Source organism: Aplysia californica, unplaced genomic scaffold (genome assembly GCF_000002075.1).
Source record: "Aplysia californica isolate F4 #8 unplaced genomic scaffold, AplCal3.0 scaffold00149, whole genome shotgun sequence".
Lineage (NCBI taxonomy): Eukaryota > Metazoa > Mollusca > Gastropoda > Aplysiida > Aplysiidae > Aplysia > Aplysia californica.
The window spans coordinates 986,561-1,007,042 of NW_004797419.1; the positions used below are offsets into that span (position 1 = coordinate 986,561).

The window sequence follows — 20,482 nt, forward strand, 5'->3', positions numbered from 1 at the left end:
TTTGACCGTAATAAGAATTTTTTTTTTTTTTTTTTTAAATACTTCCTAGGTGTTCTCGTGTACTATGTAGTCTGGCCTTTTAGTGGGAGAGAGGCAGGTGTTATGAGCTTGCCCTGTTCGCCACTGCCATAAATGAATATGTTCTAGTGTGCGTTTTGTGGTCTAACTTGGTAGTAAATAGACCCCATGGATAAAACACGTCTAAGAAGACGAAAGTATACCGTTGTATCTGTTCAAAACACCATTCGTTGTCATGTGTAGAAGAACACCAAAAACTCAAGTTGTAGAGTGCGAAGTGGTCATTTGTCCAGGAGATTGTCTAGCTAGGATGGGGCGTTGGCGTTAGAGCAGGTTCGACTGTATTTGTATAGCTTTGTCAGGGGGCTTTGTATGAGCTGCATGATCCTCACTCTCACCTGCAAAAACAACAACAACAACAACAGCAAATAATAATAATAAAAATCACAATAAAAATAGATAATAATGATAATAATAACAATAATAACAATAATAATAATAACAATAATAACAATAATAATAATAATAATAATAATAACATTAATAATAACATTAATAATAACAATAATAACAATAATAACAATAATAACAATAATAACAATAATAACATTAATAATAATAATAATAATAATAACCACGCCCTGCCTGTCCCATGACCCATCTATCCAGGTCCCCCCCCCCCCCCAACTATCCTTGCTCTGTGTACTGCCAGCCTTCTATTCCCAGCAACACAAAGATATTCCATGCTTGTAGGTCCATTCCTGTCTCCCATTTAGAAACTGCATATTTTGTCTTTCCCTAATTGTTGTCATACATGTTTGGAGCCGTTCATTTTTAGCAGGCTCATGCAGACTCTACTCATTTCTTTACTTTTCTTCTCATCTGTCGCCTTAAAAAAAACAACTTATTATTTCTGTTGCATCTATTTTGATATTTTCACTGTCTGTTCGCAACTGCATAAGGTCACATGAGCGCCATGGGGTGGATGTCAACAGAAATGTCCTTACAGGGAATCAGACTTATTCTGCTCACCTCTCTAGCTTCAACAGCACAAAGTCTGCTATCAAGGCACCCCAGAAATAGTGGGTCATAAGAGTGTGACAAACATACAAAAGAAGTAGAGGGAAATGACGTCATAGGAAGAACGTTGACAATGTAGGCTATTTACAGTACAGCAATCCCGACATTAAAGGACTATTCCCACAAGTCGACCGTTGGACGAGCTCTTTCGTCCGATCAAACAGTGGGGTAACAAATACAATTTAGTTGTTTCCATTCGACAGCTTTCGATTTCATCTCCTCATGCTGCACAGCCCTTAGGTGTGAGCAGTCCGCCGAACGGACGTCACAGCACGTGGGCACGTGGAGCGGAGGGTAAACTCACCAGTAACCTCGGCTGCACACTGCTCAAATCACGGGATTGTTTACTCAACTACATTAGCGCACGTGGAGCGAGACTCTTTAAAAAATAAATTAGGCTTAGTTTTTGTATGACTTCCTTTCTTTCATCACAGCAACTCAAAGAAGTCAAAGGTGTAGTCTAGTTTTGGAATTTTGAATCATTAATTTCCCAAAGGACTTTTATAACTGGAAGTAGAAGTGTCCTTGTAAGTTTTGCGCTTGAATTCACTTTGAGCCAACGATTTGTTTGCACTATGAGGGACAAGAAGTCATCCAAACACACTTTCACTTTCTCCACTCTTCAAAAGGTTACGCTTCAGCTCTACTTCCATTTTACAGAGAGGCAAAGAGAGGAGCTTTGTCCCATGATAGAGGGAATCCAAAAGAAAGAACTCGGCAGGCCTTAGGTTGGAACAGAAGCACATTGTCAAGATAGATAAAGCAGCACGAAATGAATGAAGAGACTTTCCTAGCTAAGAGAGGACGGCCTTTGAAGACTGGTAATTTTCAGAGGGAAGTTGTCCAGATGTTGGAAAGAAATTGAATTTGTTACTCTCAGAAAGTTGAAAAGATGGTTGTCCGATAATTGTGATATAAACGTATCGAAGATATGCCTTTGGAAAACAGTGAGACGTGTTGGGTTTACGTTCAGGAAATCAAATGGTGGGGAAATTTACTGTGCGAAAGAAATCCTATTGTTGTTTTAAGAAGTAAGTACTTGAGAGAGTTGAAAGACGTCCATCAGAAAGGATTTGAGGTTTGCTTCTTAGACGAAACCTTTATAAGCGCTCACTGTGTGTTCCAAAAAGAATGGCAGTCAAAGGATGGACACATTAAAAGAAAAGTTCCAGCTGGAAAAGGAGAGAGACTGATCATTGCACACTATGGAAGCAGTGAAAAGGGTTTACTTGAAAACGTAGAACTAACTTTCAAGTCAAATTCCAGTGACAAAAGGGAATATCACAAGGAAATGAATGGCAACACATTTCGAAATTGGATTATTTTTTAAAAAGTACGACCTGCACTGCACAAGCCATCTTGTTAGTGATGGATAATGCGTCATATCACAACGTAGTGGAAGAAGAGGACAACATTCCAACAAGTGCAAGCAGGAAAGAGGAAATGACAGATTGGCTCAACCAAGAGAGGATACCATTTGCACCGTCTCAGCTTAAACCTGAGCTTCTCTTGCTCGTTGAAGAACGTAGAAAAGCCAAACGATTTCAAGTTGATCAAATTGTGGAACAGCACGGACACATTTGTCTACGGTGGCCACCCTACCACACCCATCTAAATACAATTGAACTCGTCTGGGCGAAGATCAAAGGCACGGTTGCATCTCAAAAAACAAACTTTAAACTGAAAGATGTCAAACAGCTATCAGAAAATGTGATATCTCGAGTGGACAAAGTTTATTGGCGGCAGTGGGAAACGCATGGAAAACGTATGAAGGACGAGTATTGGGAGAAGGAAGGACTTGAGTTCATCCAACCAAGAGTAGTCATCAACCCATGTGAAGACTCGTCTGACTCGCTCACAGAACAAAGGTAGGCCAATGCTGAGACTACTCACTTCTTGCCACATTTGTTGTATTCTTTGTACCCCCCTGAATGTGCTCATCTTTTCGTGCTGGGATTATAAATACTGTAAACATTAAATGTGATGTACTAATGATAAAGAGTAATTACTTAACCAGTCACTAATTAGCTACCTAATTTGAATGTTCCTCATGTCGTGGCTGCTCATAACTATCACGAACAATCAGAGGCGAAGCGTCTATATAATCAAATAATCACTGCTTCCCTTCCTAATTTTGAAACATTGTCGCAGTCAAATTCACCCATAGACGTAATCATCATAAATTAAATGTAAAAAGACGTTCATAATCACCAATGAGCAATAGACTATGCCTAACCTTCAAAACCGTTTCATTGCCAGAGAAATAGCCTGTTCGCCCCTATCGGGCCACTCCATAAGCAGGCACCAGCTTTGATTAAGTAAGCTTAAAGTGAGGCTGGGAGAGTCAACCAATAGATTTGAAGCACAGAATTCTACACTTAGTGTAGAATTCTGTGATTTGAAGGGACCATGTGCATAGCAGTCAGAGCTGTTTCATTGTCGCATATACCCTGTTCACCCCTTTCGGGCCACAGTTATAAGCACCCAGACGCGCTGATTATCTCAGCGAACTATTACACTGGTCGAGTCTACCTCACAGATGTGAGGGGAACTAACTCCTAATAATCCTTTGACTCCTGCTACTACATTGCTAGTGCTTGTTTTTTTTTTTCCTCGACTTTTTAACGTCCTATAATCAGATCGTCACCTCGATTATGACAGTGGCTCCTGGCCGCGAAAAGCTAGACAAAAAACAGCCAAATGTGAAATAAAAAATTAATAATTGGCGTGCTCTACCAATGTGTTTCGGCTGTCTGGTATAACAATAACATGCCATTGTAGTGCTGACATCTGTGCTTCTTTCCTTGGTGTTCGTGTGTTCAAATCTAAAGTTAAATTTAAGGTTAGTTAGAATACATATTTAATGAAATACTTTCCCGATTATTTTAACGGTTGAACAAGCATACAACATGAATTCAGGATTTGTTTTCATTCACAACTCAGAGTTGCCGCCTCCAGTGCCAGTAAGATTCTTGTGACTTGTGTGATATCTCCAGGCCCTATCTGGTCCCATTTCCCTTTGATTACCCTGTCAAACAAGTCAGCCTTCGCCCCTGTGTATGTAACCTATTTTGTAGATGTGTTACACTCACAGTGACATAATACAGAACATTTAGGAGACGGGCGAGGCCTACTTCAACCCAATGTCAGGGCCAACCTCGGCTGAGAGGGAACAGCGCCCCAGCAGAAAGACGGAGGTTCTCAGTAAAAAATTCTCCCCATACGGGAATCGAACTGAGGTCTTTTGCGTGCGACGATGAAGCGCTTGGCTCGTGCACTTTAAAAATAAACAGGCCTTAACATCATAAGAATAGACAATCCAATATTAATTTTTAAGTGCATTGAATAGAGCTTTTTGTTTTTTGCAACCGAACTATGAAAAAAAACAACCGATCTTGCACTTTTGGTGCAAGCCTCTCAAAGCAAATAACCAGAGAATCTTCTGTAATGAGCCCACTGCCACGAGAGTTCGCTACGTCACGATACAGTACAGTAGGACTGTCCGCAAGTCACAACTCACCGGAAGTTCCCTCCTGTAGCAAGCGGGGGGCAAATCAAACCACAAGGCTGCTCGCAAGACTCTACCGCAAGACGTCCGCTACTTTGCAAGCCTTCGATTAACCGAGCAGAATTCAGCCCTACTGCAGAGTGGGCTTGTGGTGGAAGCAGATCGAATTTAGATTTGGGCACGTTGCAGCGTTGCAGTTTCGTTTGGCTTCAATGATGCGCTTGGCTTCTGCTGCTTTGGCACCCTTCGTTAGGTTATGATCGATAGGCTATCAATATTAGTGCTCTAATCATTGCGTGCAGATCAATGGGAACTATGAACCGGCACACTTATCGAGAACCGTACTATCTCATTCTTTCTGCTTGGATGTTGTATCACGCTCAGCCAGTACGCTACCTTAGAATTACAAAGATCTTCATGTATCTGACTTTTTTGGCTCATTGATTGTTTTACTTAGACCATGAGGTCAGAAAACCAGATTGGTCCATTTTTCGCTCTACGATTTTGAACCGCAGGCCCGACCTAATATTAAGCAAACCACGGATTTAATATAATTGAGAGCTGTCCTGGTATTATATAAACTCCTTTCAATGAGATCTTTTTCAAACAAAGTGGTATGAATTTTATTTTAAAAAACGAAAAAAACGAGACAAAAATAAAAGCAAAACAGCAGGTAGGCCTAGGCCATTAATAAAAGGGCTCTTTTCAAAGGGGATGACTTGCCTCTTGCCTATATTATTGTTCGAATAAAAACTCGAATATTCGATTCGCACGACTCTCTGACATGGGAAGTGGGAACAAAGATAGTACAAGATCTTTGGTGGGAAGTTACTCTCCACTCTCCAATAAACAACACTAACTCTCCATCTTTGTAGAGCTACTTTCGTTTTTCAACACCAGTGAACAATAGAGTGAACAACTGCTGTTAAGAAAGAAGCCGCTTATTTGCTGTCAGTCCGCATTCGGAAGATGTATAAATCTAGATCTAAATCTAGATCTAGATATAGATCTAGTTATACTTTGAAAGCTAAAATAATAGTATGCATTCTTTGAATCCAGAGGACCTGCAGGAAGAGTGCTGCGGACTTGAAGTAGAAATCTAGCCTAGGCCTAATTTTAAAGAGATCGTAAACTACGTAAATCACGCAATTACCTTATAAATAGATCTAATCTAGATTTAGATTATCTAGTGCCTTCCAATTTTTACTATTTATACTTGGGCTGACTTGAGTATTTTCTGAGTGCAATAAGTCTAGATCTAGAGTCTAGAATCTAATCTAGTCTAAAATTGAATACACTAACGTGACTGTGTGACACAGTAGTCTACTTAGTGCAGCTGTTACTGCTGGCTACAGCCTTGGTCAGATCTTTATCTTGTGGTGGATCTTGAGGTTCAGCTGTCTTCCTTACTTCAACGTCAAGATTTAAAATCTGGATCTCCTGGACTGCCTGGACCTCTTTCTAATCCGTGCAATTAATGCCTACTGACTATAATATAAATAGTCTTAAATAGCCTCTTGAACTTACCAGGTTGGTGCAGGCTGTAGTGTAGGCCTACTTCACGACCTACGGCAATTTGGATATAACAATTTTATAACTGATAGCACTAGCAGCTGGCTTCTTGAACATTGACTCTTCTAATTCTGACACTGAAGGTTTTATTGAATAACTAGACTCTATGGCAACCACAAGGTTTGTGTTTTAGCCTACCGTAATTGTTTTGTATTTTATCACATACATGACATATTTTTAGATTGAGATAGGTCTGTTTCGCTCTCTCTCTCTCTCTCTCTCTCTCTCTCTCTCTCTCTCTCTCTCTCCCTATCTCTCTCCCTATCTCTCTCCCTCTGTACTATCTGTCCACCCCCACCCCCACTCTCTCTCTCTATCTCTTACTCTCTCTTCTTCTCTCTCTCTCTCTCTCTCTCTCTCTCTCCAGATCTCTCTCTTTTACAAACACACACAAAACACCACACACACACTCACACACACTGACACACACACACTGACACACACACACACAAACAGACAAAGACACACACACCTGCACACATGCTCATATATTCTCTGTTTGTCTGTCTGCCCCCCTCTCTCTTTAATGTCCTTTTTCTCTGACTGTTTATCTCTCTCTCTCTCTCTCTCTCTCTCTCTCTCTCTCTCTCTCTCTCTCTCTCTCTCTCTCTCTCTCTCTCTCTCTCTCTCTCGCTCACTGTCTCTATGTGCACCCCCCTCCCCCCTTTTCCTTTTCCCTTCTATCACACACTCTGTCTCTGTCAGCTTGTCTATCTGCCTATATCTCTGTCTCTCTTTCTCTCAGTTTCTGTCTCCCCTCTCCCCCCACCCCCTCCCTTACCCCTCCTTCCATCTTCTCTCTTCTCCTAACTCATTGGAACATCAACCATATATATATTGTCAATTATCATTTACTGATCCATCCATCCATCTATGTGTCCATCAATTACATACACACAAACACACACACGCACACACACACACACACACACACACACACACAACACTGCCCCCCCCCTCCCACACTGTCACAAAACACACACTTTATGGGACAGTATGGGGGCTAAATTTCGTGAATGAAGCATCTCTGTCTTTCTGCTAGGTCATTGTATCCCTCTCAGCCCGGGTTTGTCCTGACAGACAGGGTCAATTCCTGCCACCTAAATTATATTGTGTCAATGGTGGCGTTAAAAAACCACCAACATTAAAAAGAAAAATTACACCGAAAAGATATTCTGTACTTAGTGCGAGAATATATGAGCTGTTGTTTTCAAGGGGTGGGGCAGAGGTGTAAAAACAAACTCAACTTTTCCTCGTTTAACTTTTTGGTTAAATATTTCTTGTAATGCAGCCTCTTGCCCAGAGACGGTACTCTCGACAGTGGGGTTTATTCCTGCAACTGTGAGAACTGTGGCCATTTTTTCAAGTTCCGGTCTGTTGGAGATCAGAAGAATGACATCAGCCTTACCATCAATGGACAAAATTACACAGGTCTGTAACTGAATAATATTTCTGTTGTTTCTTTCTGTTTCATTCATTTTATGTCCTACAGGTTCAACTGTGTTTTATTTGACTGGAAGTCAGAGCTAAATCATCAACTTTACTTAATGAATGTCTGTGATTTTAGAAAGTACATGTTCACCATGCTATTTTTTATTGCATTGTTGAGGATTGATCATAATTCCAAACTGATAATACACTAGTACACTCAAAGAGCACTTTAATTTAATTTTTAAAAGGTGCAGCCACTGCTAAAATACATTTCCGTTGAAGGGGGTAAATATATGTGGACTGACATATTTTCACCTTGTACAACGTCTGGCACCACTTCTTTGTTCAGATGTTGAGACCCATTATTATTGTTTAGCTGTTGACATTTTAATTTTCTCTCACATCTTGATCCAGTCGGAAATGATATTTTTATTTCCTATTTCTGATCCAGTCGGAAATGAGTTTCACCCTGCAACCTCGCTTCTGGAGTTTATGCGCAGCACGCGGATCTCTACTGGCACCAAAGGTGGCTGCTATGAGGGTGGATGTGGCTTGTGCCTGGTCACTGTGACCCTCACTGACCCTATCACTGGCAAGATTCGCCCCTATGCCGTGAACTCTGTGAGCATTATATCGGAAATCTAGTTTAGTGATATCGTATTAAACTACTGTGAAACCCTCATAACACCAACTTCATGGGACCAGAGAATTTCTTTGTTTTAATGTTAAACAGACTTTGTGTGAAGGGGAGCTGCAATGGAAGGATAAGGAAGGGGGATTTTGAATCATTTTGAGTTAAAGGGATTTTGTGATGAATGATTGAATGGCTTCATGTTAAAGTCTGCTGTTTATCATAGACATGAGCAAACTGGAAACATCTGTCAGATTTGAGTCTTATGAAATAGGGACCTGAAAGGGAAATAAATCTTTTGTAAATAATTCTCCTTAGGCCCATGACACCACCTACAGCCAAATATTCTAGGTTGACTCAATATCCTGAACATGAATAACGAATGATTCTCCTGTTAAAATTTTTGTGTGATAAGTAGCATTGTAAAAAAGAAGAGCATCTTTTCAGGAACTAATAGCTGTGGACATCAAAATCATAGTCAAACTCAAGGTTTTGAAAGTTATTTCTTTTTGGCATGTGTGAGCTAAGACAGATTTCTCTTAATGGGATAACCGAGCTTAAATCCTATTTTTCTCTGTGGTTGTACAGTGCTGCCTGCAGTTGTATACATGTGATGGCATTACGGTGACCACTGTGGAAGGCCTTGGCAGCACCAAGGATGGACTCCATCCCATACAGGATAGGATGGCGAAACATGATGGGGCTCAGTGTGGCTATTGCACTCCTGGTCAAATCATGAATATGTATGGGTAAGTTGGATCATAGTCATGGTGGATCGTTCTAAAACAAATTAGAAAGAGGTAATAAACTTTTACTAGTACTGCCAATTAGGTGAAAGTACTGTCTGCATGAGGGTGCAGTGGCAGAGCGGTTAGTGAGCTGTCTCCGAAGCGGAAAGTCCGGGTTCGAGCCTCGGTTTTGCTCACGGATTTTTTTCGCCCCTCCAGCCTGCCCAGCAGTTATGGGTACCTGACTTCGAGTTGGGGAAGTAAAGGCGGCGTGGAAAGGAAGTGGCCACCCTACCACAACATGCCGAAGATCCAGGAAGTCGTCTCACTAACAAAGCAATCCCCAATGTCCGGATCGGATGCGGGAACAACTTTACTTTTTTTACTGTCTGCTTTGTATTTGATAACAGACATGCCGATATTTTTTAAAATGAATCTTCCCCCCCCCCCCAACTTTTTTAGCATCTAAAGAGAATGGTATAATGCAGTTGCAGAAAATTATGAATGCTTTAAATCAACCATTTTTTGATAGCCAACAAAGTATTTAATTGATGTGGCATCATGGATTGCTTCACAGATTGCTACAGAAAAATCCCAAACCCACAGTGCAGGAAGTGGAAGATGCCTTTGATACAACGCTGTGCAGATGTACAGGTCTGAACTTTTTACCTTGTAGAAAGACCAGTAAAATGATGCAAATATTCAGGTTTTTAAAAAAAATTACATATACTGAGTAATGAAATCTTTTTAAGAAAACTATTTAGTGACATTCAGTGCTTGATTGTTTGCATTTGAAAAAGTTCCTATGGCTTGGTTAAATCAACACATCGCTCAGAAGAAAGACAAATTTGATTCGTCATGCTTGCTTCACAACAGTGCTATTAAAGTATGCCACTCACTTTTGTTAAACATTTATTTATCTTGTTTCCTCCCTTAGGATACAGAGCTATCCTGTCCGCAATGAAGTCATTTGCTGTTGATGCGCCTGATTCATTGAAGTCAGAGGGAGGTCTCATAGATATTGAGGTAATTTTCTTGAATCGTTCTTTTGAACTTGAATTGTTCTTTTGTTGTATATGCAGAAACCATTGTTACCATTAGGCAGAGTCACTTCAGATGTAAAGTGATTTTGCTCCTCGTTTAGGAGAGAAATGGTTGTTCTTGCAGCAGGCATACTTATCAAACTGGTTTAGCTTTCTCCTTTAAAATATCACGGATTGATGGTGAAGCCTTGACATGAAAGTCATAAATAATCACTCTTCTTACCCTCGGGTCAGAGAAGAGAATCGTATAAAAGACTGTAATCTGAGACTGAGAGGAATTTTACTGATAATCTTCAACTCTTTAAATGCTCAGAACAACACACTGTGTTACAGTTTATCACTTATGTGCTCAGAGTTGCACTCTGTGCCATTGAAATCATGGATGCAGTGTAAAGCAAATACGCTAGTGGATACAGTGGATACACTTATTCTGTGACGTATTTGATCTAAACATGTGAGGCATCATGGTGAAATCCAGCGCTTGTCGAAATACTGAAATCGAAGAAACCGGCATTTTTCTGCTGCTTTGGCAATATTTATTGGGTTTTTTTTAATTTTTGGCTAAACATCTTTTAGGTCTATTTAATAAGGTGTTTCTGTGTGGAATTTACTATTAAAGGGACAAAAACTGTATATTTTCAGTTTTCAAGGACTCAAGCTATAGAAGTCACCAAATTCGGCAGCCATTTGCTCGCTAATTTTACCTCTGAACCCAGTGACCCCCACCTCCTTTAATGGCAAATATCTTGACTACTATTCAAGATAAAAGGATAATTTTTAGATTTAAATCAAGGCAAACGAACAGGCTTTAAGATGATACCAATAACTCCATATATGCCCCAAAATTGATGAGCACCTAATTTCACAGCACCATGACACATATGACGTTTTTTTGTGCAACATCCTTGATCTGAGTTTTGTAAAGGGAAGAAACCCCAACAAATTCGGATCTTAATCTCGAGTACATGAAGAGTTGAGTGCCACTTTTCAGTGTTTTGATAGGATGAAATAAACTTAGAAAGTGAAACTTGGTTTTGTTAGGTTGGTGTTTGTTGTTGGGGTTTTCTGGAGAGTTTTTATCTTCAATACATTATTGTTGCTTGGTTGTCGGAGGAAAGACTCATTACAGCTGTCCCTGAATTTGTTGGTCAAAAGACTTGTGTAGGCAGCCTCAGCCGAGCCAATATTTATTCACGGATATAGACTGTATCAGCCATGCTGATATTTATTTGTAGGATTATGGATAGTATCCGCCATGCCAATGACTATTTGCTGAAGTAAAGAACTAATATCTTTGCCTGATCCACAGGACTTTCGGTCTTCAGGTTATTTTAAATTTGGGGGAAAGGGTGCGGAGATTGGAGGTTTTACTTTAATGTTTTTGAGGATGCTGAAAAAGAGTTTTCAGTGTAATGTACAATAATAAAGATGCTACTTTTGGAGGCATAAACCTGTCAGCCAGCATGTAATCCTTAAGCCAAATAAAAAATTGATTGGTATCGAATCTGTGTGACCTAGGTAGGTACAAGTACGTGTAAGCTTGGGAGATGAGTAAGATGAGTTTGAGGGATTTGTTCTCTCCATAGCTTCATATTTGCTTTGTTATATCACCCTCACAACAATAAAATAGTCCTACGTTTATTGTGTTTAATACAATAAAGCTGTCTATGTGTGGGGATCCTCGAACAATGTAGCTGGGACTGTCTGTTTTTTTATGCTACTACCTCGCTTGGATGAAATAAACAGACAAGTAATGTGTGGGTGGTTAGCAAGTGCTTTGGTGTGGTTTTCTCCTCTTTCCTATCAAATATCTTTTATCCTTATCCCTCATCCTTCTTTTTTTGTTTCTCTATTGCAACACCTCTTATCTTGGACACTTTTATTACTTATTATAATTGTGTCGCAGGTGCTATAAAACAAACCAAAAAACCCCCCAATAACGCCAATTGTTATCTTTGCCAGGACCTTGAAGGAAAAGTTTGTCGGAAGACGGGGCAGGCATGTGTTGGTCACTGCGAGCAGAAGTCGGAGGCTGGGGCGCCATGCGGAAACAGCGTGCCCAAGAGTCTGCACATCGTTAATGCCAGTGCTCAGTGGTTCAAACCCCTGACCCTGTCGGAGCTGTACCCTCTGCTGAGGCAGCATGCTGCGGACAAGTACAGGCTGGTGCTCGGCAACACAGGCTTTGGTCAGTGTCTACACAAAATACAAGATAGTTTGATAGTGATAGAACAAACTGCTGGAGGATGTGGGTGGTTGACGGATGCTCCGGTGTGGTTTTCTCTTTCTTTCCTGTCAAACATTTATCTTCCTTATCTCTCCTTGGAGTGAGAGAGAAGAGAAGAGATAAAAGATGAGATTGGCACAGCATTAAAAGGATGAGAACAGAAAGAAGGAGGAGTAGGATAAGGACAAAGAGAATGAGAGATATGAAGAGTTGTAGGTAGAGGATGAAAAGAAGATGGAGATTTTGTTTACAGATGAATAAGATATGAACTGTGATTTCTGTTGATTTTGGAATTTTAAGATATGTTTGTCAGTGTATCCCATATGCTTCATCAGTGACTCTTATATTTGTGTATTTTCTATTTATTTTAGGTATTTATGGAGAAATTGGACCTTGGAATTATTCTGTTCTCATAGACATAAGAAATGTCCAGGAGCTCTACGTCATTCAGGTTGGTTCCTTGTCACTGAAAAGTTGAAAGAAGTACCTTAGTTTATCAATGTAGTCTGTTTCTCAAAAAGCGGAGTTACAACCCTCTCATTCTAAGGATGCAAGATGCTTTTTAATATTGTTCCCCTTTAAAGGTAAAAGTTAAAGAAAAAAGAGAGACTGCAAATGAAGACTACAGGGAAAGAACAGTATTTATCGCAGTAAAACAGTTAGGCATCGTAATGAAATCAGACCCTCATCGAAATGATGAATTCGAAGATACCGGCATATTTCAGACAGTTTGGCAATTTTTCTTGAATTTTGGGTTTTTGGCTCAACACCTTTTATCTCCTTTTCAAAACACATTTGTTTTGATTTTTCTGAAAACGATGAAAGACACAAAAAGGGTAAATTTCAGTTTCCAAGGACTCTCAAATTCTGTAAGTCCCAAACTTTGGCTGCCATTTTCTTGCTAATTTTATTTCTGAAACGAAGTGACCCTTCCATCTCCTTCAATCGCAAATATCTTGTCTTTTATTCAAGTTAAATGAGTATTTTTTAAAAAGAATTCAAAGATAGACAATTGAACATGTTTTAACATGGTACCAATAACTCCACATGTCCAAAAATTAATGAGCGCCTGATTTCACCACGCATTGACTCAAATATTAATGATTACTGCCTTTCTTTCTTATGCTCATATGGGCTACTGTTGTTCTTGCCGTATATGAGTGGTCTAAATATATATCACTAATATGTAACTACAGCTATCTCGGATAAAAATAGTATTGATGGACAAAATGAGTCTAGCTTAACAATAAATCATAACAGACAAAAGACAAAAATGGAAGACTGACCAAAGCCATTTTCTTCCTTATATTCTTCAAATGTAAAATTCACGGAGAAACATAATGTATTGAAGATTGTAATTCAAACCTATTTCAACTCTTGTAAGTCACTATGTATGTCGTGCTGTGAGTTTGACTCTATGTTCTTGGATTTCCCCTCCTGGCAGACAAGGTCGAGTGATCACATCACCCTAGGTGCAAATGTATCCATCGCCTCTCTGCTGGAGTTGTTTGTTGCTTCCACTGACCCTGGCCTCGTCTACAAGGATGCTTTTGTGAAACACTTGAAGAGAACAGCGTCTAGTGGCATCAGAAATGTGTGTTTGCCTTTTAATGATAATAATAATAATAATAATAATTATGATGATGCTGATAATAATAAATGATGATAATAATAATAATGATGATGATGATAATAGTAACTATAATAATAATAATTATAATAATGATAAGCTGATACAATGTTGCGTAATATGCAAACATTTTTTTCGTGATGACTTATACTTATACTCATGAGCATGCACACAAACACACCCACACACACTCACACACACACACACACACACACACACACACTTACAAAACGGGGGCTCTGGTGGCCTTGAGGTTAAGGTGTTCGCCTCTCATTCAATAGGTCCCGGGTTCGAATCCGGAAAACGATGGAAAATTTTCTTCTCTAAAGTTTTCCCCTTTCACATCCTCTCTAACGATATTCTGTCATTTGCTTTCGTCTCCACTTTCTGCCCCCAACCCCTCACCTCCGTTGCCCCCTCCTCTGAGCTCCTGACTCTTTCTGCTGTCTTTCTACTGATACTCCTTGGCTCCTTACTGCTGTCTTTCAGCCACACCAATGATCTCGTGGTAGGAAAGATCTACACCTAGCCTTCTCGGACAAGGGCAAAAAATCTCGAAGGTCCATTGTGCAAGTTGCGCACGTTAAAGATCCCTTGGTGGGCCAAAATAGATAAGAGTAGGCTTCGACCGCCACCCAGGAAGAATTCAAAATTTCATTCCAACTGAAAATGTTTAATGTGTCCCGCTCACTCATATGACCTTATGCAGTTGCGAGTTCTGTAAAACACTTACAAAAAAAACACACCAAAAAAACCCCACACAACACACACACACATTAATACACACCAGCATATATTGGCCTTCTCGTCCCATATTTACTAAACACATGTACATAAAGTTTGTAACTGTGTCTATGGTGTATATTTTTTAGATAAATTTATACATTTGAGCACTTTTATGCCTCTGAATGATCTTGCTTTGTGGAAAAAAGACAATCCGCACTGCGTAGTATTGAAAAGTTAAATGCATATTTTCGTAAGAAGAGATAGCACTTTGAATAAGAGCAATAGTGATAATGGTTTATTTTAGACTGTTGATGTGTGTGGCAGCTGTGAGGCAAAAAGAAATGAGCTAAGTTCTCTTTTAAAAGTAAAACTGTTTTGTTGTTTGGCCAGTGTCAAGTATCTTTGTTGACTTGAAAGAAGTGTACTCCCTCTACATAGAAGATTTCCATAACTTGGCTCAGCCACTGATTGCATGAAATGTTGACAACTAGTTGGTTTGGTTTGGTAAGAGTTTTATGACGCTTGCAACTACATAAGGCCATGTGAGCCATGCGAGACACAAGTTGGTTGTTTTCATGTTAGTTCGCAGCACAGCTTTGTTTTACTTTATGGTTGAAGTTAAAAGTTCATGGTAAAATAGTTCTTCTGACATATTATTTTAATTGGTTTCTTTTTTCTCTGTCATGGTTCAACAAACTTCGATCAACTGCGCTTAGCTTTGCTCTTGGGCGGGCAACTTGATGCTGAAGAACCTGCATAAGGATTTTGCCTCTGATGTTTTCACCATGTTTGAAACTGTTGGGGCAAAACTCAACATAGGTAAGCTTTGTGGTGGTGTGTTGATGCATGCATTTACTTTCAAGTTTTTTAGATTCCTTAGAGAATTTTTTTTACCTTTTTCTTTTTGTTTTCCTTAAAAATCTTTGTCCACAGCTTAGTAATACTTGTCTACTTTTGGTAGATAACGGATTGGGGTTTTTTTGGTGCTTTTTTTCAAGGCTACTTTGAGACTGGGTCCCATTCCAAACACTTGTTTGACATAATATTTTAGGACTTTGACTATAGTCTAAACTTGAAGCTGTTGTGCCTACCCTTTGGGCTTTTGTCATTCGCTTTTTACGTCGAGCTCTAATTGACTAAATTACCTGTTTTTAACAGTATGTTACCAATGAACTTTGCTACTGATCTGTCATTATTTAAATTATTTTATGTTTGTATGGGACAGGAGGCTGATGAACTCATATAGTTTTCATAGGGTGTCAAAAACCTGTCTTTGCTGCTCTTACAAAGACACTTTAATTGTATAAGCTTCAAACGGTTTGCTTTTTAAAAAAATTGTGCTCGTATGTTCACTAGCTGTTTTGGAATTTTAACTTAACGATGGCAGCTGCCACAAGTGAAAGTGGAGTTTTTAAATATTCAAAACGAGGAAAACTTGTCTCTACCAGAACTTGTCTCTACCAGAACTTGTCTCATCGGACACAGCAGAAGCCACAAGTCATCTTAACTTTTAAAGCCTTCAAATTCTTCTTATCCGCTCAATAAATATTCTCCCCTGTGGATATATTATTCATCATCAGACATTGATGGATGAGCTATTATGGCAGCAGCCTTAAGTCTGTGGGTGTTACAACAGGCGTGTGTAAAAGCCCATGCTACCAACAATAATTATTTTTTATTCGTGCGTGTTTCCCACCCCCAGGGTCCAGTGATGGAGTGGTGCAGCAGTACACTCTGCTGGACTTCTTGAAACTGGACATGAAGGGCAAAGTGATTGTGTCTGTGGAGCTCCCCAAGTACAGCACTGGTGACCGACACGTGCGCACGCTGAAAACCTCACACAGGCTTCAGGTAAGAATGGATGCCCATTGGTCAAATACATGATCACGTCGAATTGGAGCGGGGCGGGAAATTGAGGTGGCCAGTGTACACTTTGTCAATTGACCTCTCTCTTCTTTCTTCCATTAGATTTGACCTGAAAGTCCATAAGGGCTTGAGTACAAACGAACCCACCCAACAATGCACAATCTCTTTCTGATTGGTTGTTGGCCACGAATTTATTAATTAAATGAACTCAGTTCAGAACTTAACAAATTAAACAAGCATGATTTTGGAGGAGTTGACCAAATTGTGCCATCTTTTTTAAGGAAAATTTGGCCATTCACAAATTTATCATACCATATCAAATTGGAATTGATTAAAACTTTCTGCAGAATGCACTATATTTAGGTTTGGCACACAAAAAAAGGTTCACATCCAATGAAAAGTTGTTTTTGTTAAATTTTAAGTTTGCTAGATCTATTGTTTTTACTGTGGCTGGTATATTTTTTAAAGTGATTTTGGTCTAATACAGGGTGCACAGCCTTGTATGAACATGCAAGAGACACTACTGCTGAATTTGAACGAGTCGTTTTACCTTCCTTTTGTAGAGCTTTTTTAAAGTAGTCAGGACTGATCATCAGATTTACCTGCATCATTTCCTTATACTTATAGTAGTCAAAATGCACATCAAGAGTTTTTATATTTGAGATTCCTATTGGTGGCACAAATCCATTTCATTACAGGTGATTCCTCTGAAATGTGATTCTTAATTATTAAGACATAGGTCAGATGAATTTTTTTTTTTTTACAAACTTTTGCTCAGGAGAATTAGGACAAATGGCCACAAATAATTAGATGCACTCTTTTTTTCCTTCCAGCTATGCCACGCCCATGTGACCTGTGGATTTAACTTCGTGGTCGACGCCAACAACAACTTTCTCGTCAAGGAAAAGCCCAGTATTGTTGTTCAAGGCATCAACGGCAACCTGGTGTGTGTATGAGCATAGTATGCTCCGTGCTCCCTGCTTGCTCTGCTTGTGGTACCGCTTTATTTTGCCTATTTTGGAGTGACAAAATTGTAGAATATTTCAGACTTCCTGCATCATGTATGCTTGGAGTATGGCAATTTATGTCTACATTTGAGAGAGAGAGATATATATATATTATACATATATTTATTTTACATTTTTCTTTTCTTCTGTGTATTAGTGGCACTGTTACATAAAAATTATCAAGAAATTCAAAACTTTTGAATAATTGTGAAGTTTAAGAGCTGCATGGGAAAATAATAAGTTAACTGAACTTTGTTCATTTTATAAAAACAAATATTTCTCCCTTCTTTGGGGGTCAAATTTCTTTTTCTGTAACAAACACTTAGTGAGAGGACATTGCTAGAAAAGGCTTTTCGTATCTCAATGTTTCTTTGTTTTTGTAGATTTTGGTTTGTTTTTTATCTTAATTATTGTGTGGCTTTGATTGTATTCTTATGCTACTTTCAAATGTAACAACTCTGTTTTTGACAGATTCATGCTGTTCAGACTGAGGGCTATCTCTTGAACCGGCAGCTTGGAGACCCCAACGTGCTGAAAGGTAAAAATGCTGCAGAGAATAATAACGTAGAAGAAAGCTTGGTTCTCAGATAGTCAGACATACTCTCTTGTAATAATGTTTATGATTGGTTCAAGGCAAATCTAAGCAGACAGAGGCTTGTTGTTTCTTTTAAACTTAATGCAGCCAACTTGCCCTGGCGGCCACCTGTTTAAAACAACCACTTGTTCAAACGGCCTTTTCCCATGTGTCCCCCCCCTTCCCCCTTCCCCCTTAATGTTCTTACTAATTTATGACACTGCCCAAGATGTCTACCTGTCTGAGACAACCTCTTTTTTTTGACAATGGGAAGCTGTTTCGGACAGTTTCGACTGAACTTGAAAGTTAAAGTAAGAACCTCTGTGTGCATGAACATATAAATTTTGTTGTTGTTACGTATCAAGGATTTTTTCTTTTACTTTTACCTTTTATTGATCTTAAGAATAATTTGACACAATGAGAGGGTCAAACTCAAAGAGCCATGTGTCCAGACTGAACATTTTCTCTGTGGCTCACTTCTATGAGTTCATGAAATCTAGTTTTCATATTTTATTTTTAGAAAGGATTCTTGAATCGATAACTTTTCTCTGGACTTTGATGTTTGCAAAGCTCGATTCGGTGAAATGTGCCACTGTTTCCTATGCCTTTCAGGCCCAGTTTGATTTGTTGTTTCCCCTTTGAGATTCCCCTTTGAGATTCCCCTTTGAGATTCCCCTTGGAGATTCCCCTTTGAGATTCCCCTTTGAGATTCCCCTTTGAGCTTACTGGATCTGTGCATTTGACTCCTGTACCTTGACTGCTAGAGATCCACTGTTTCACACTGGGGTGGGCATTTGGTGCGCAGGAGAAGGGTAAATTTTGTCGCTCCCAGGAATGTGTTCAGATAAAAAAATCAACCCCACGGGGTAGTGCCACTGACTGAAGTGTCTTTAGGCCATTCCCAAAGGGGGGACATTTCTCGTTCAAGCATAGTAGAATTGTAAATGGGCTGACTCATGTCACGCTCATAACTGTGCCTGATCTACAACAGGGAACTGCTGCTTTTTCTTTCCTGGTCCTTACTATCGTCATTTTCCTCTACTTCATTTGTATGTTTGTCACTCTCTTGTGACCTGCTATTTTGGGGTGCCTTGATAGTGGAAGCAGACCTTGTGCTGTTGAAGCTAGAGAGATGAGCAGTCTAAGTCTGATTCCCTGTAGAGACTTCTCTGTCGACACCCACCCCTTGACACTCATATGACCTTATGCAGTTGCGAGCGCCGTAAAACATCTACTATAAAAATTTTTTTTAAATCAGCACCTGTAGTTACTTTCATTTCAGTGTCTTTCCTTGAGCATAGAAGTGCGATGAAGTCGTGTTTTGATATAAGCATACTTATGATATCTTTTCTCCCAAATGCATTCTTGGTTGTTTTCAGGTGCTATAGATCATCTGACTGTTGAGATAGTCCCAGACTCTGCACCTGTGCTAGCCAGCCCAACCTACCGAAAGAATCTTGCTTTGGGCCATTTCTACAAGGTTAGTTGTATATCGTCGGCAGAGAATTCTAACCGTCTAACTCGAAATTTTCTCGAATTGCTTTTTTCCTTAAAATAGATCGACATAACGAATGGCTACGTCCTATTAAAATCTAGAACAATTTTGACAAACAAAAGTCTTGTTTTAAAGACTAACCGTATATTCCGACTGGCTTCCGTGACTGAAGAATTCTAACCGTCTAATTCGTTTAGGTAGTCCGCCATTGTGGATCACGGCGATAATGTTTTGCTCTGATGGAGGCGTTTGATTATAAATAAAGTGTAAAATCAGAAAAGGCTGCTTTTGTTAAAGGGTTGGTCGACTGTGTCGAGCCTGTGGAGAAAAAGGAAAGAGAAAGCAGAAGATCGTGGTCCATGAAGTACCATCTGCGAGTGAATGGAGCCAGAGTCAAAGTGTGCACGGCTTTCTTCTTAAGTCCTGTACTCAGTTACTAGTGTGTTCACATTGTTCTCACATGTGGGTTGGGTGTAGCAGAGGGTGAGGTTCCAGTTCAGAGAAAAAGGGTTAGGGAGGAGACTATAGCATCAAAGGTACTTAAACAGTTTCTTTGTGATCTGCCCAAGTTGCCATCTCACTATTGCCGAGGGACTCCAGTAAGTTATACTTGGAACCTGTTTTCCAGAGCTTACAGGCAGTGTACCGCCGTTTGTATAAAGAAAAGTATGAGTGTGTGTGTGTGTGTGTGGGGGGGGGGGGGGGGGGGTATGTGTATGTTATGTCTCAAATGAATTCGAAGGTGCTCTGACTGCAAATAAATTTGCTCCTTGTATGGTTGATTTTTTGTCATCTGATTTGACTCCAAATCAAGTATTTGACTCATTGTATCTTTTCTGATTTCATCAAACTAACCAACCAGAGTTTTCACACCAGATGGTCAAATTAAATACAAACTGAGATTTGACCATCTCTCTCTGTCTCTCTCTCTTTCAGACCCCTCCCC

The 20,482-nt window shown here is 39.6% G+C and overlaps 2 protein-coding genes across 3 annotated transcripts in view; both read left to right on the top strand.

The window, feature by feature from the left end:
- The first annotated feature begins 2,466 nt into the window (after positions 1-2,466).
- LOC101856802 lies at positions 2,467-2,970 on the top strand. The gene has a single exon (XM_005097223.1). The coding sequence runs from the start codon at positions 2,467-2,469 to the stop codon at positions 2,968-2,970; it is 504 nt and encodes a 167-aa protein (XP_005097280.1).
- Positions 2,971-5,453: 2,483 nt separating this feature from the next.
- The window catches only part of LOC101857021 (xanthine dehydrogenase), a 53,107-nt gene continuing 38,078 nt past the window's right edge, over positions 5,454-20,482 (top strand). The window contains exons 1-15 of one of the 2 annotated variants that reach the window (XM_035969477.1): positions 5,477-5,556; positions 6,029-6,298; positions 7,470-7,609; positions 8,061-8,230; positions 8,829-8,989; positions 9,546-9,622; positions 9,906-9,994; positions 11,974-12,199; positions 12,610-12,689; positions 13,683-13,832; positions 15,311-15,413; positions 16,297-16,445; positions 17,294-17,404; positions 17,939-18,005; positions 19,421-19,521. In XM_035969477.1, the coding sequence (XP_035825370.1) occupies positions 6,285-6,298; positions 7,470-7,609; positions 8,061-8,230; positions 8,829-8,989; positions 9,546-9,622; positions 9,906-9,994; positions 11,974-12,199; positions 12,610-12,689; positions 13,683-13,832; positions 15,311-15,413; positions 16,297-16,445; positions 17,294-17,404; positions 17,939-18,005; positions 19,421-19,521 (1,638 nt within the window). In that variant the 5' untranslated portion in view covers positions 5,477-5,556; positions 6,029-6,284. Of the gene's footprint in view, positions 6,299-7,469; positions 7,610-8,060; positions 8,231-8,828; positions 8,990-9,545; positions 9,623-9,905; positions 9,995-11,973; positions 12,200-12,609; positions 12,690-13,682; positions 13,833-15,310; positions 15,414-16,296; positions 16,446-17,293; positions 17,405-17,938; positions 18,006-19,420; positions 19,522-20,482 lie in introns of both variants that reach the window. The other variant, XM_013081852.2, reaches the window with a different exon arrangement.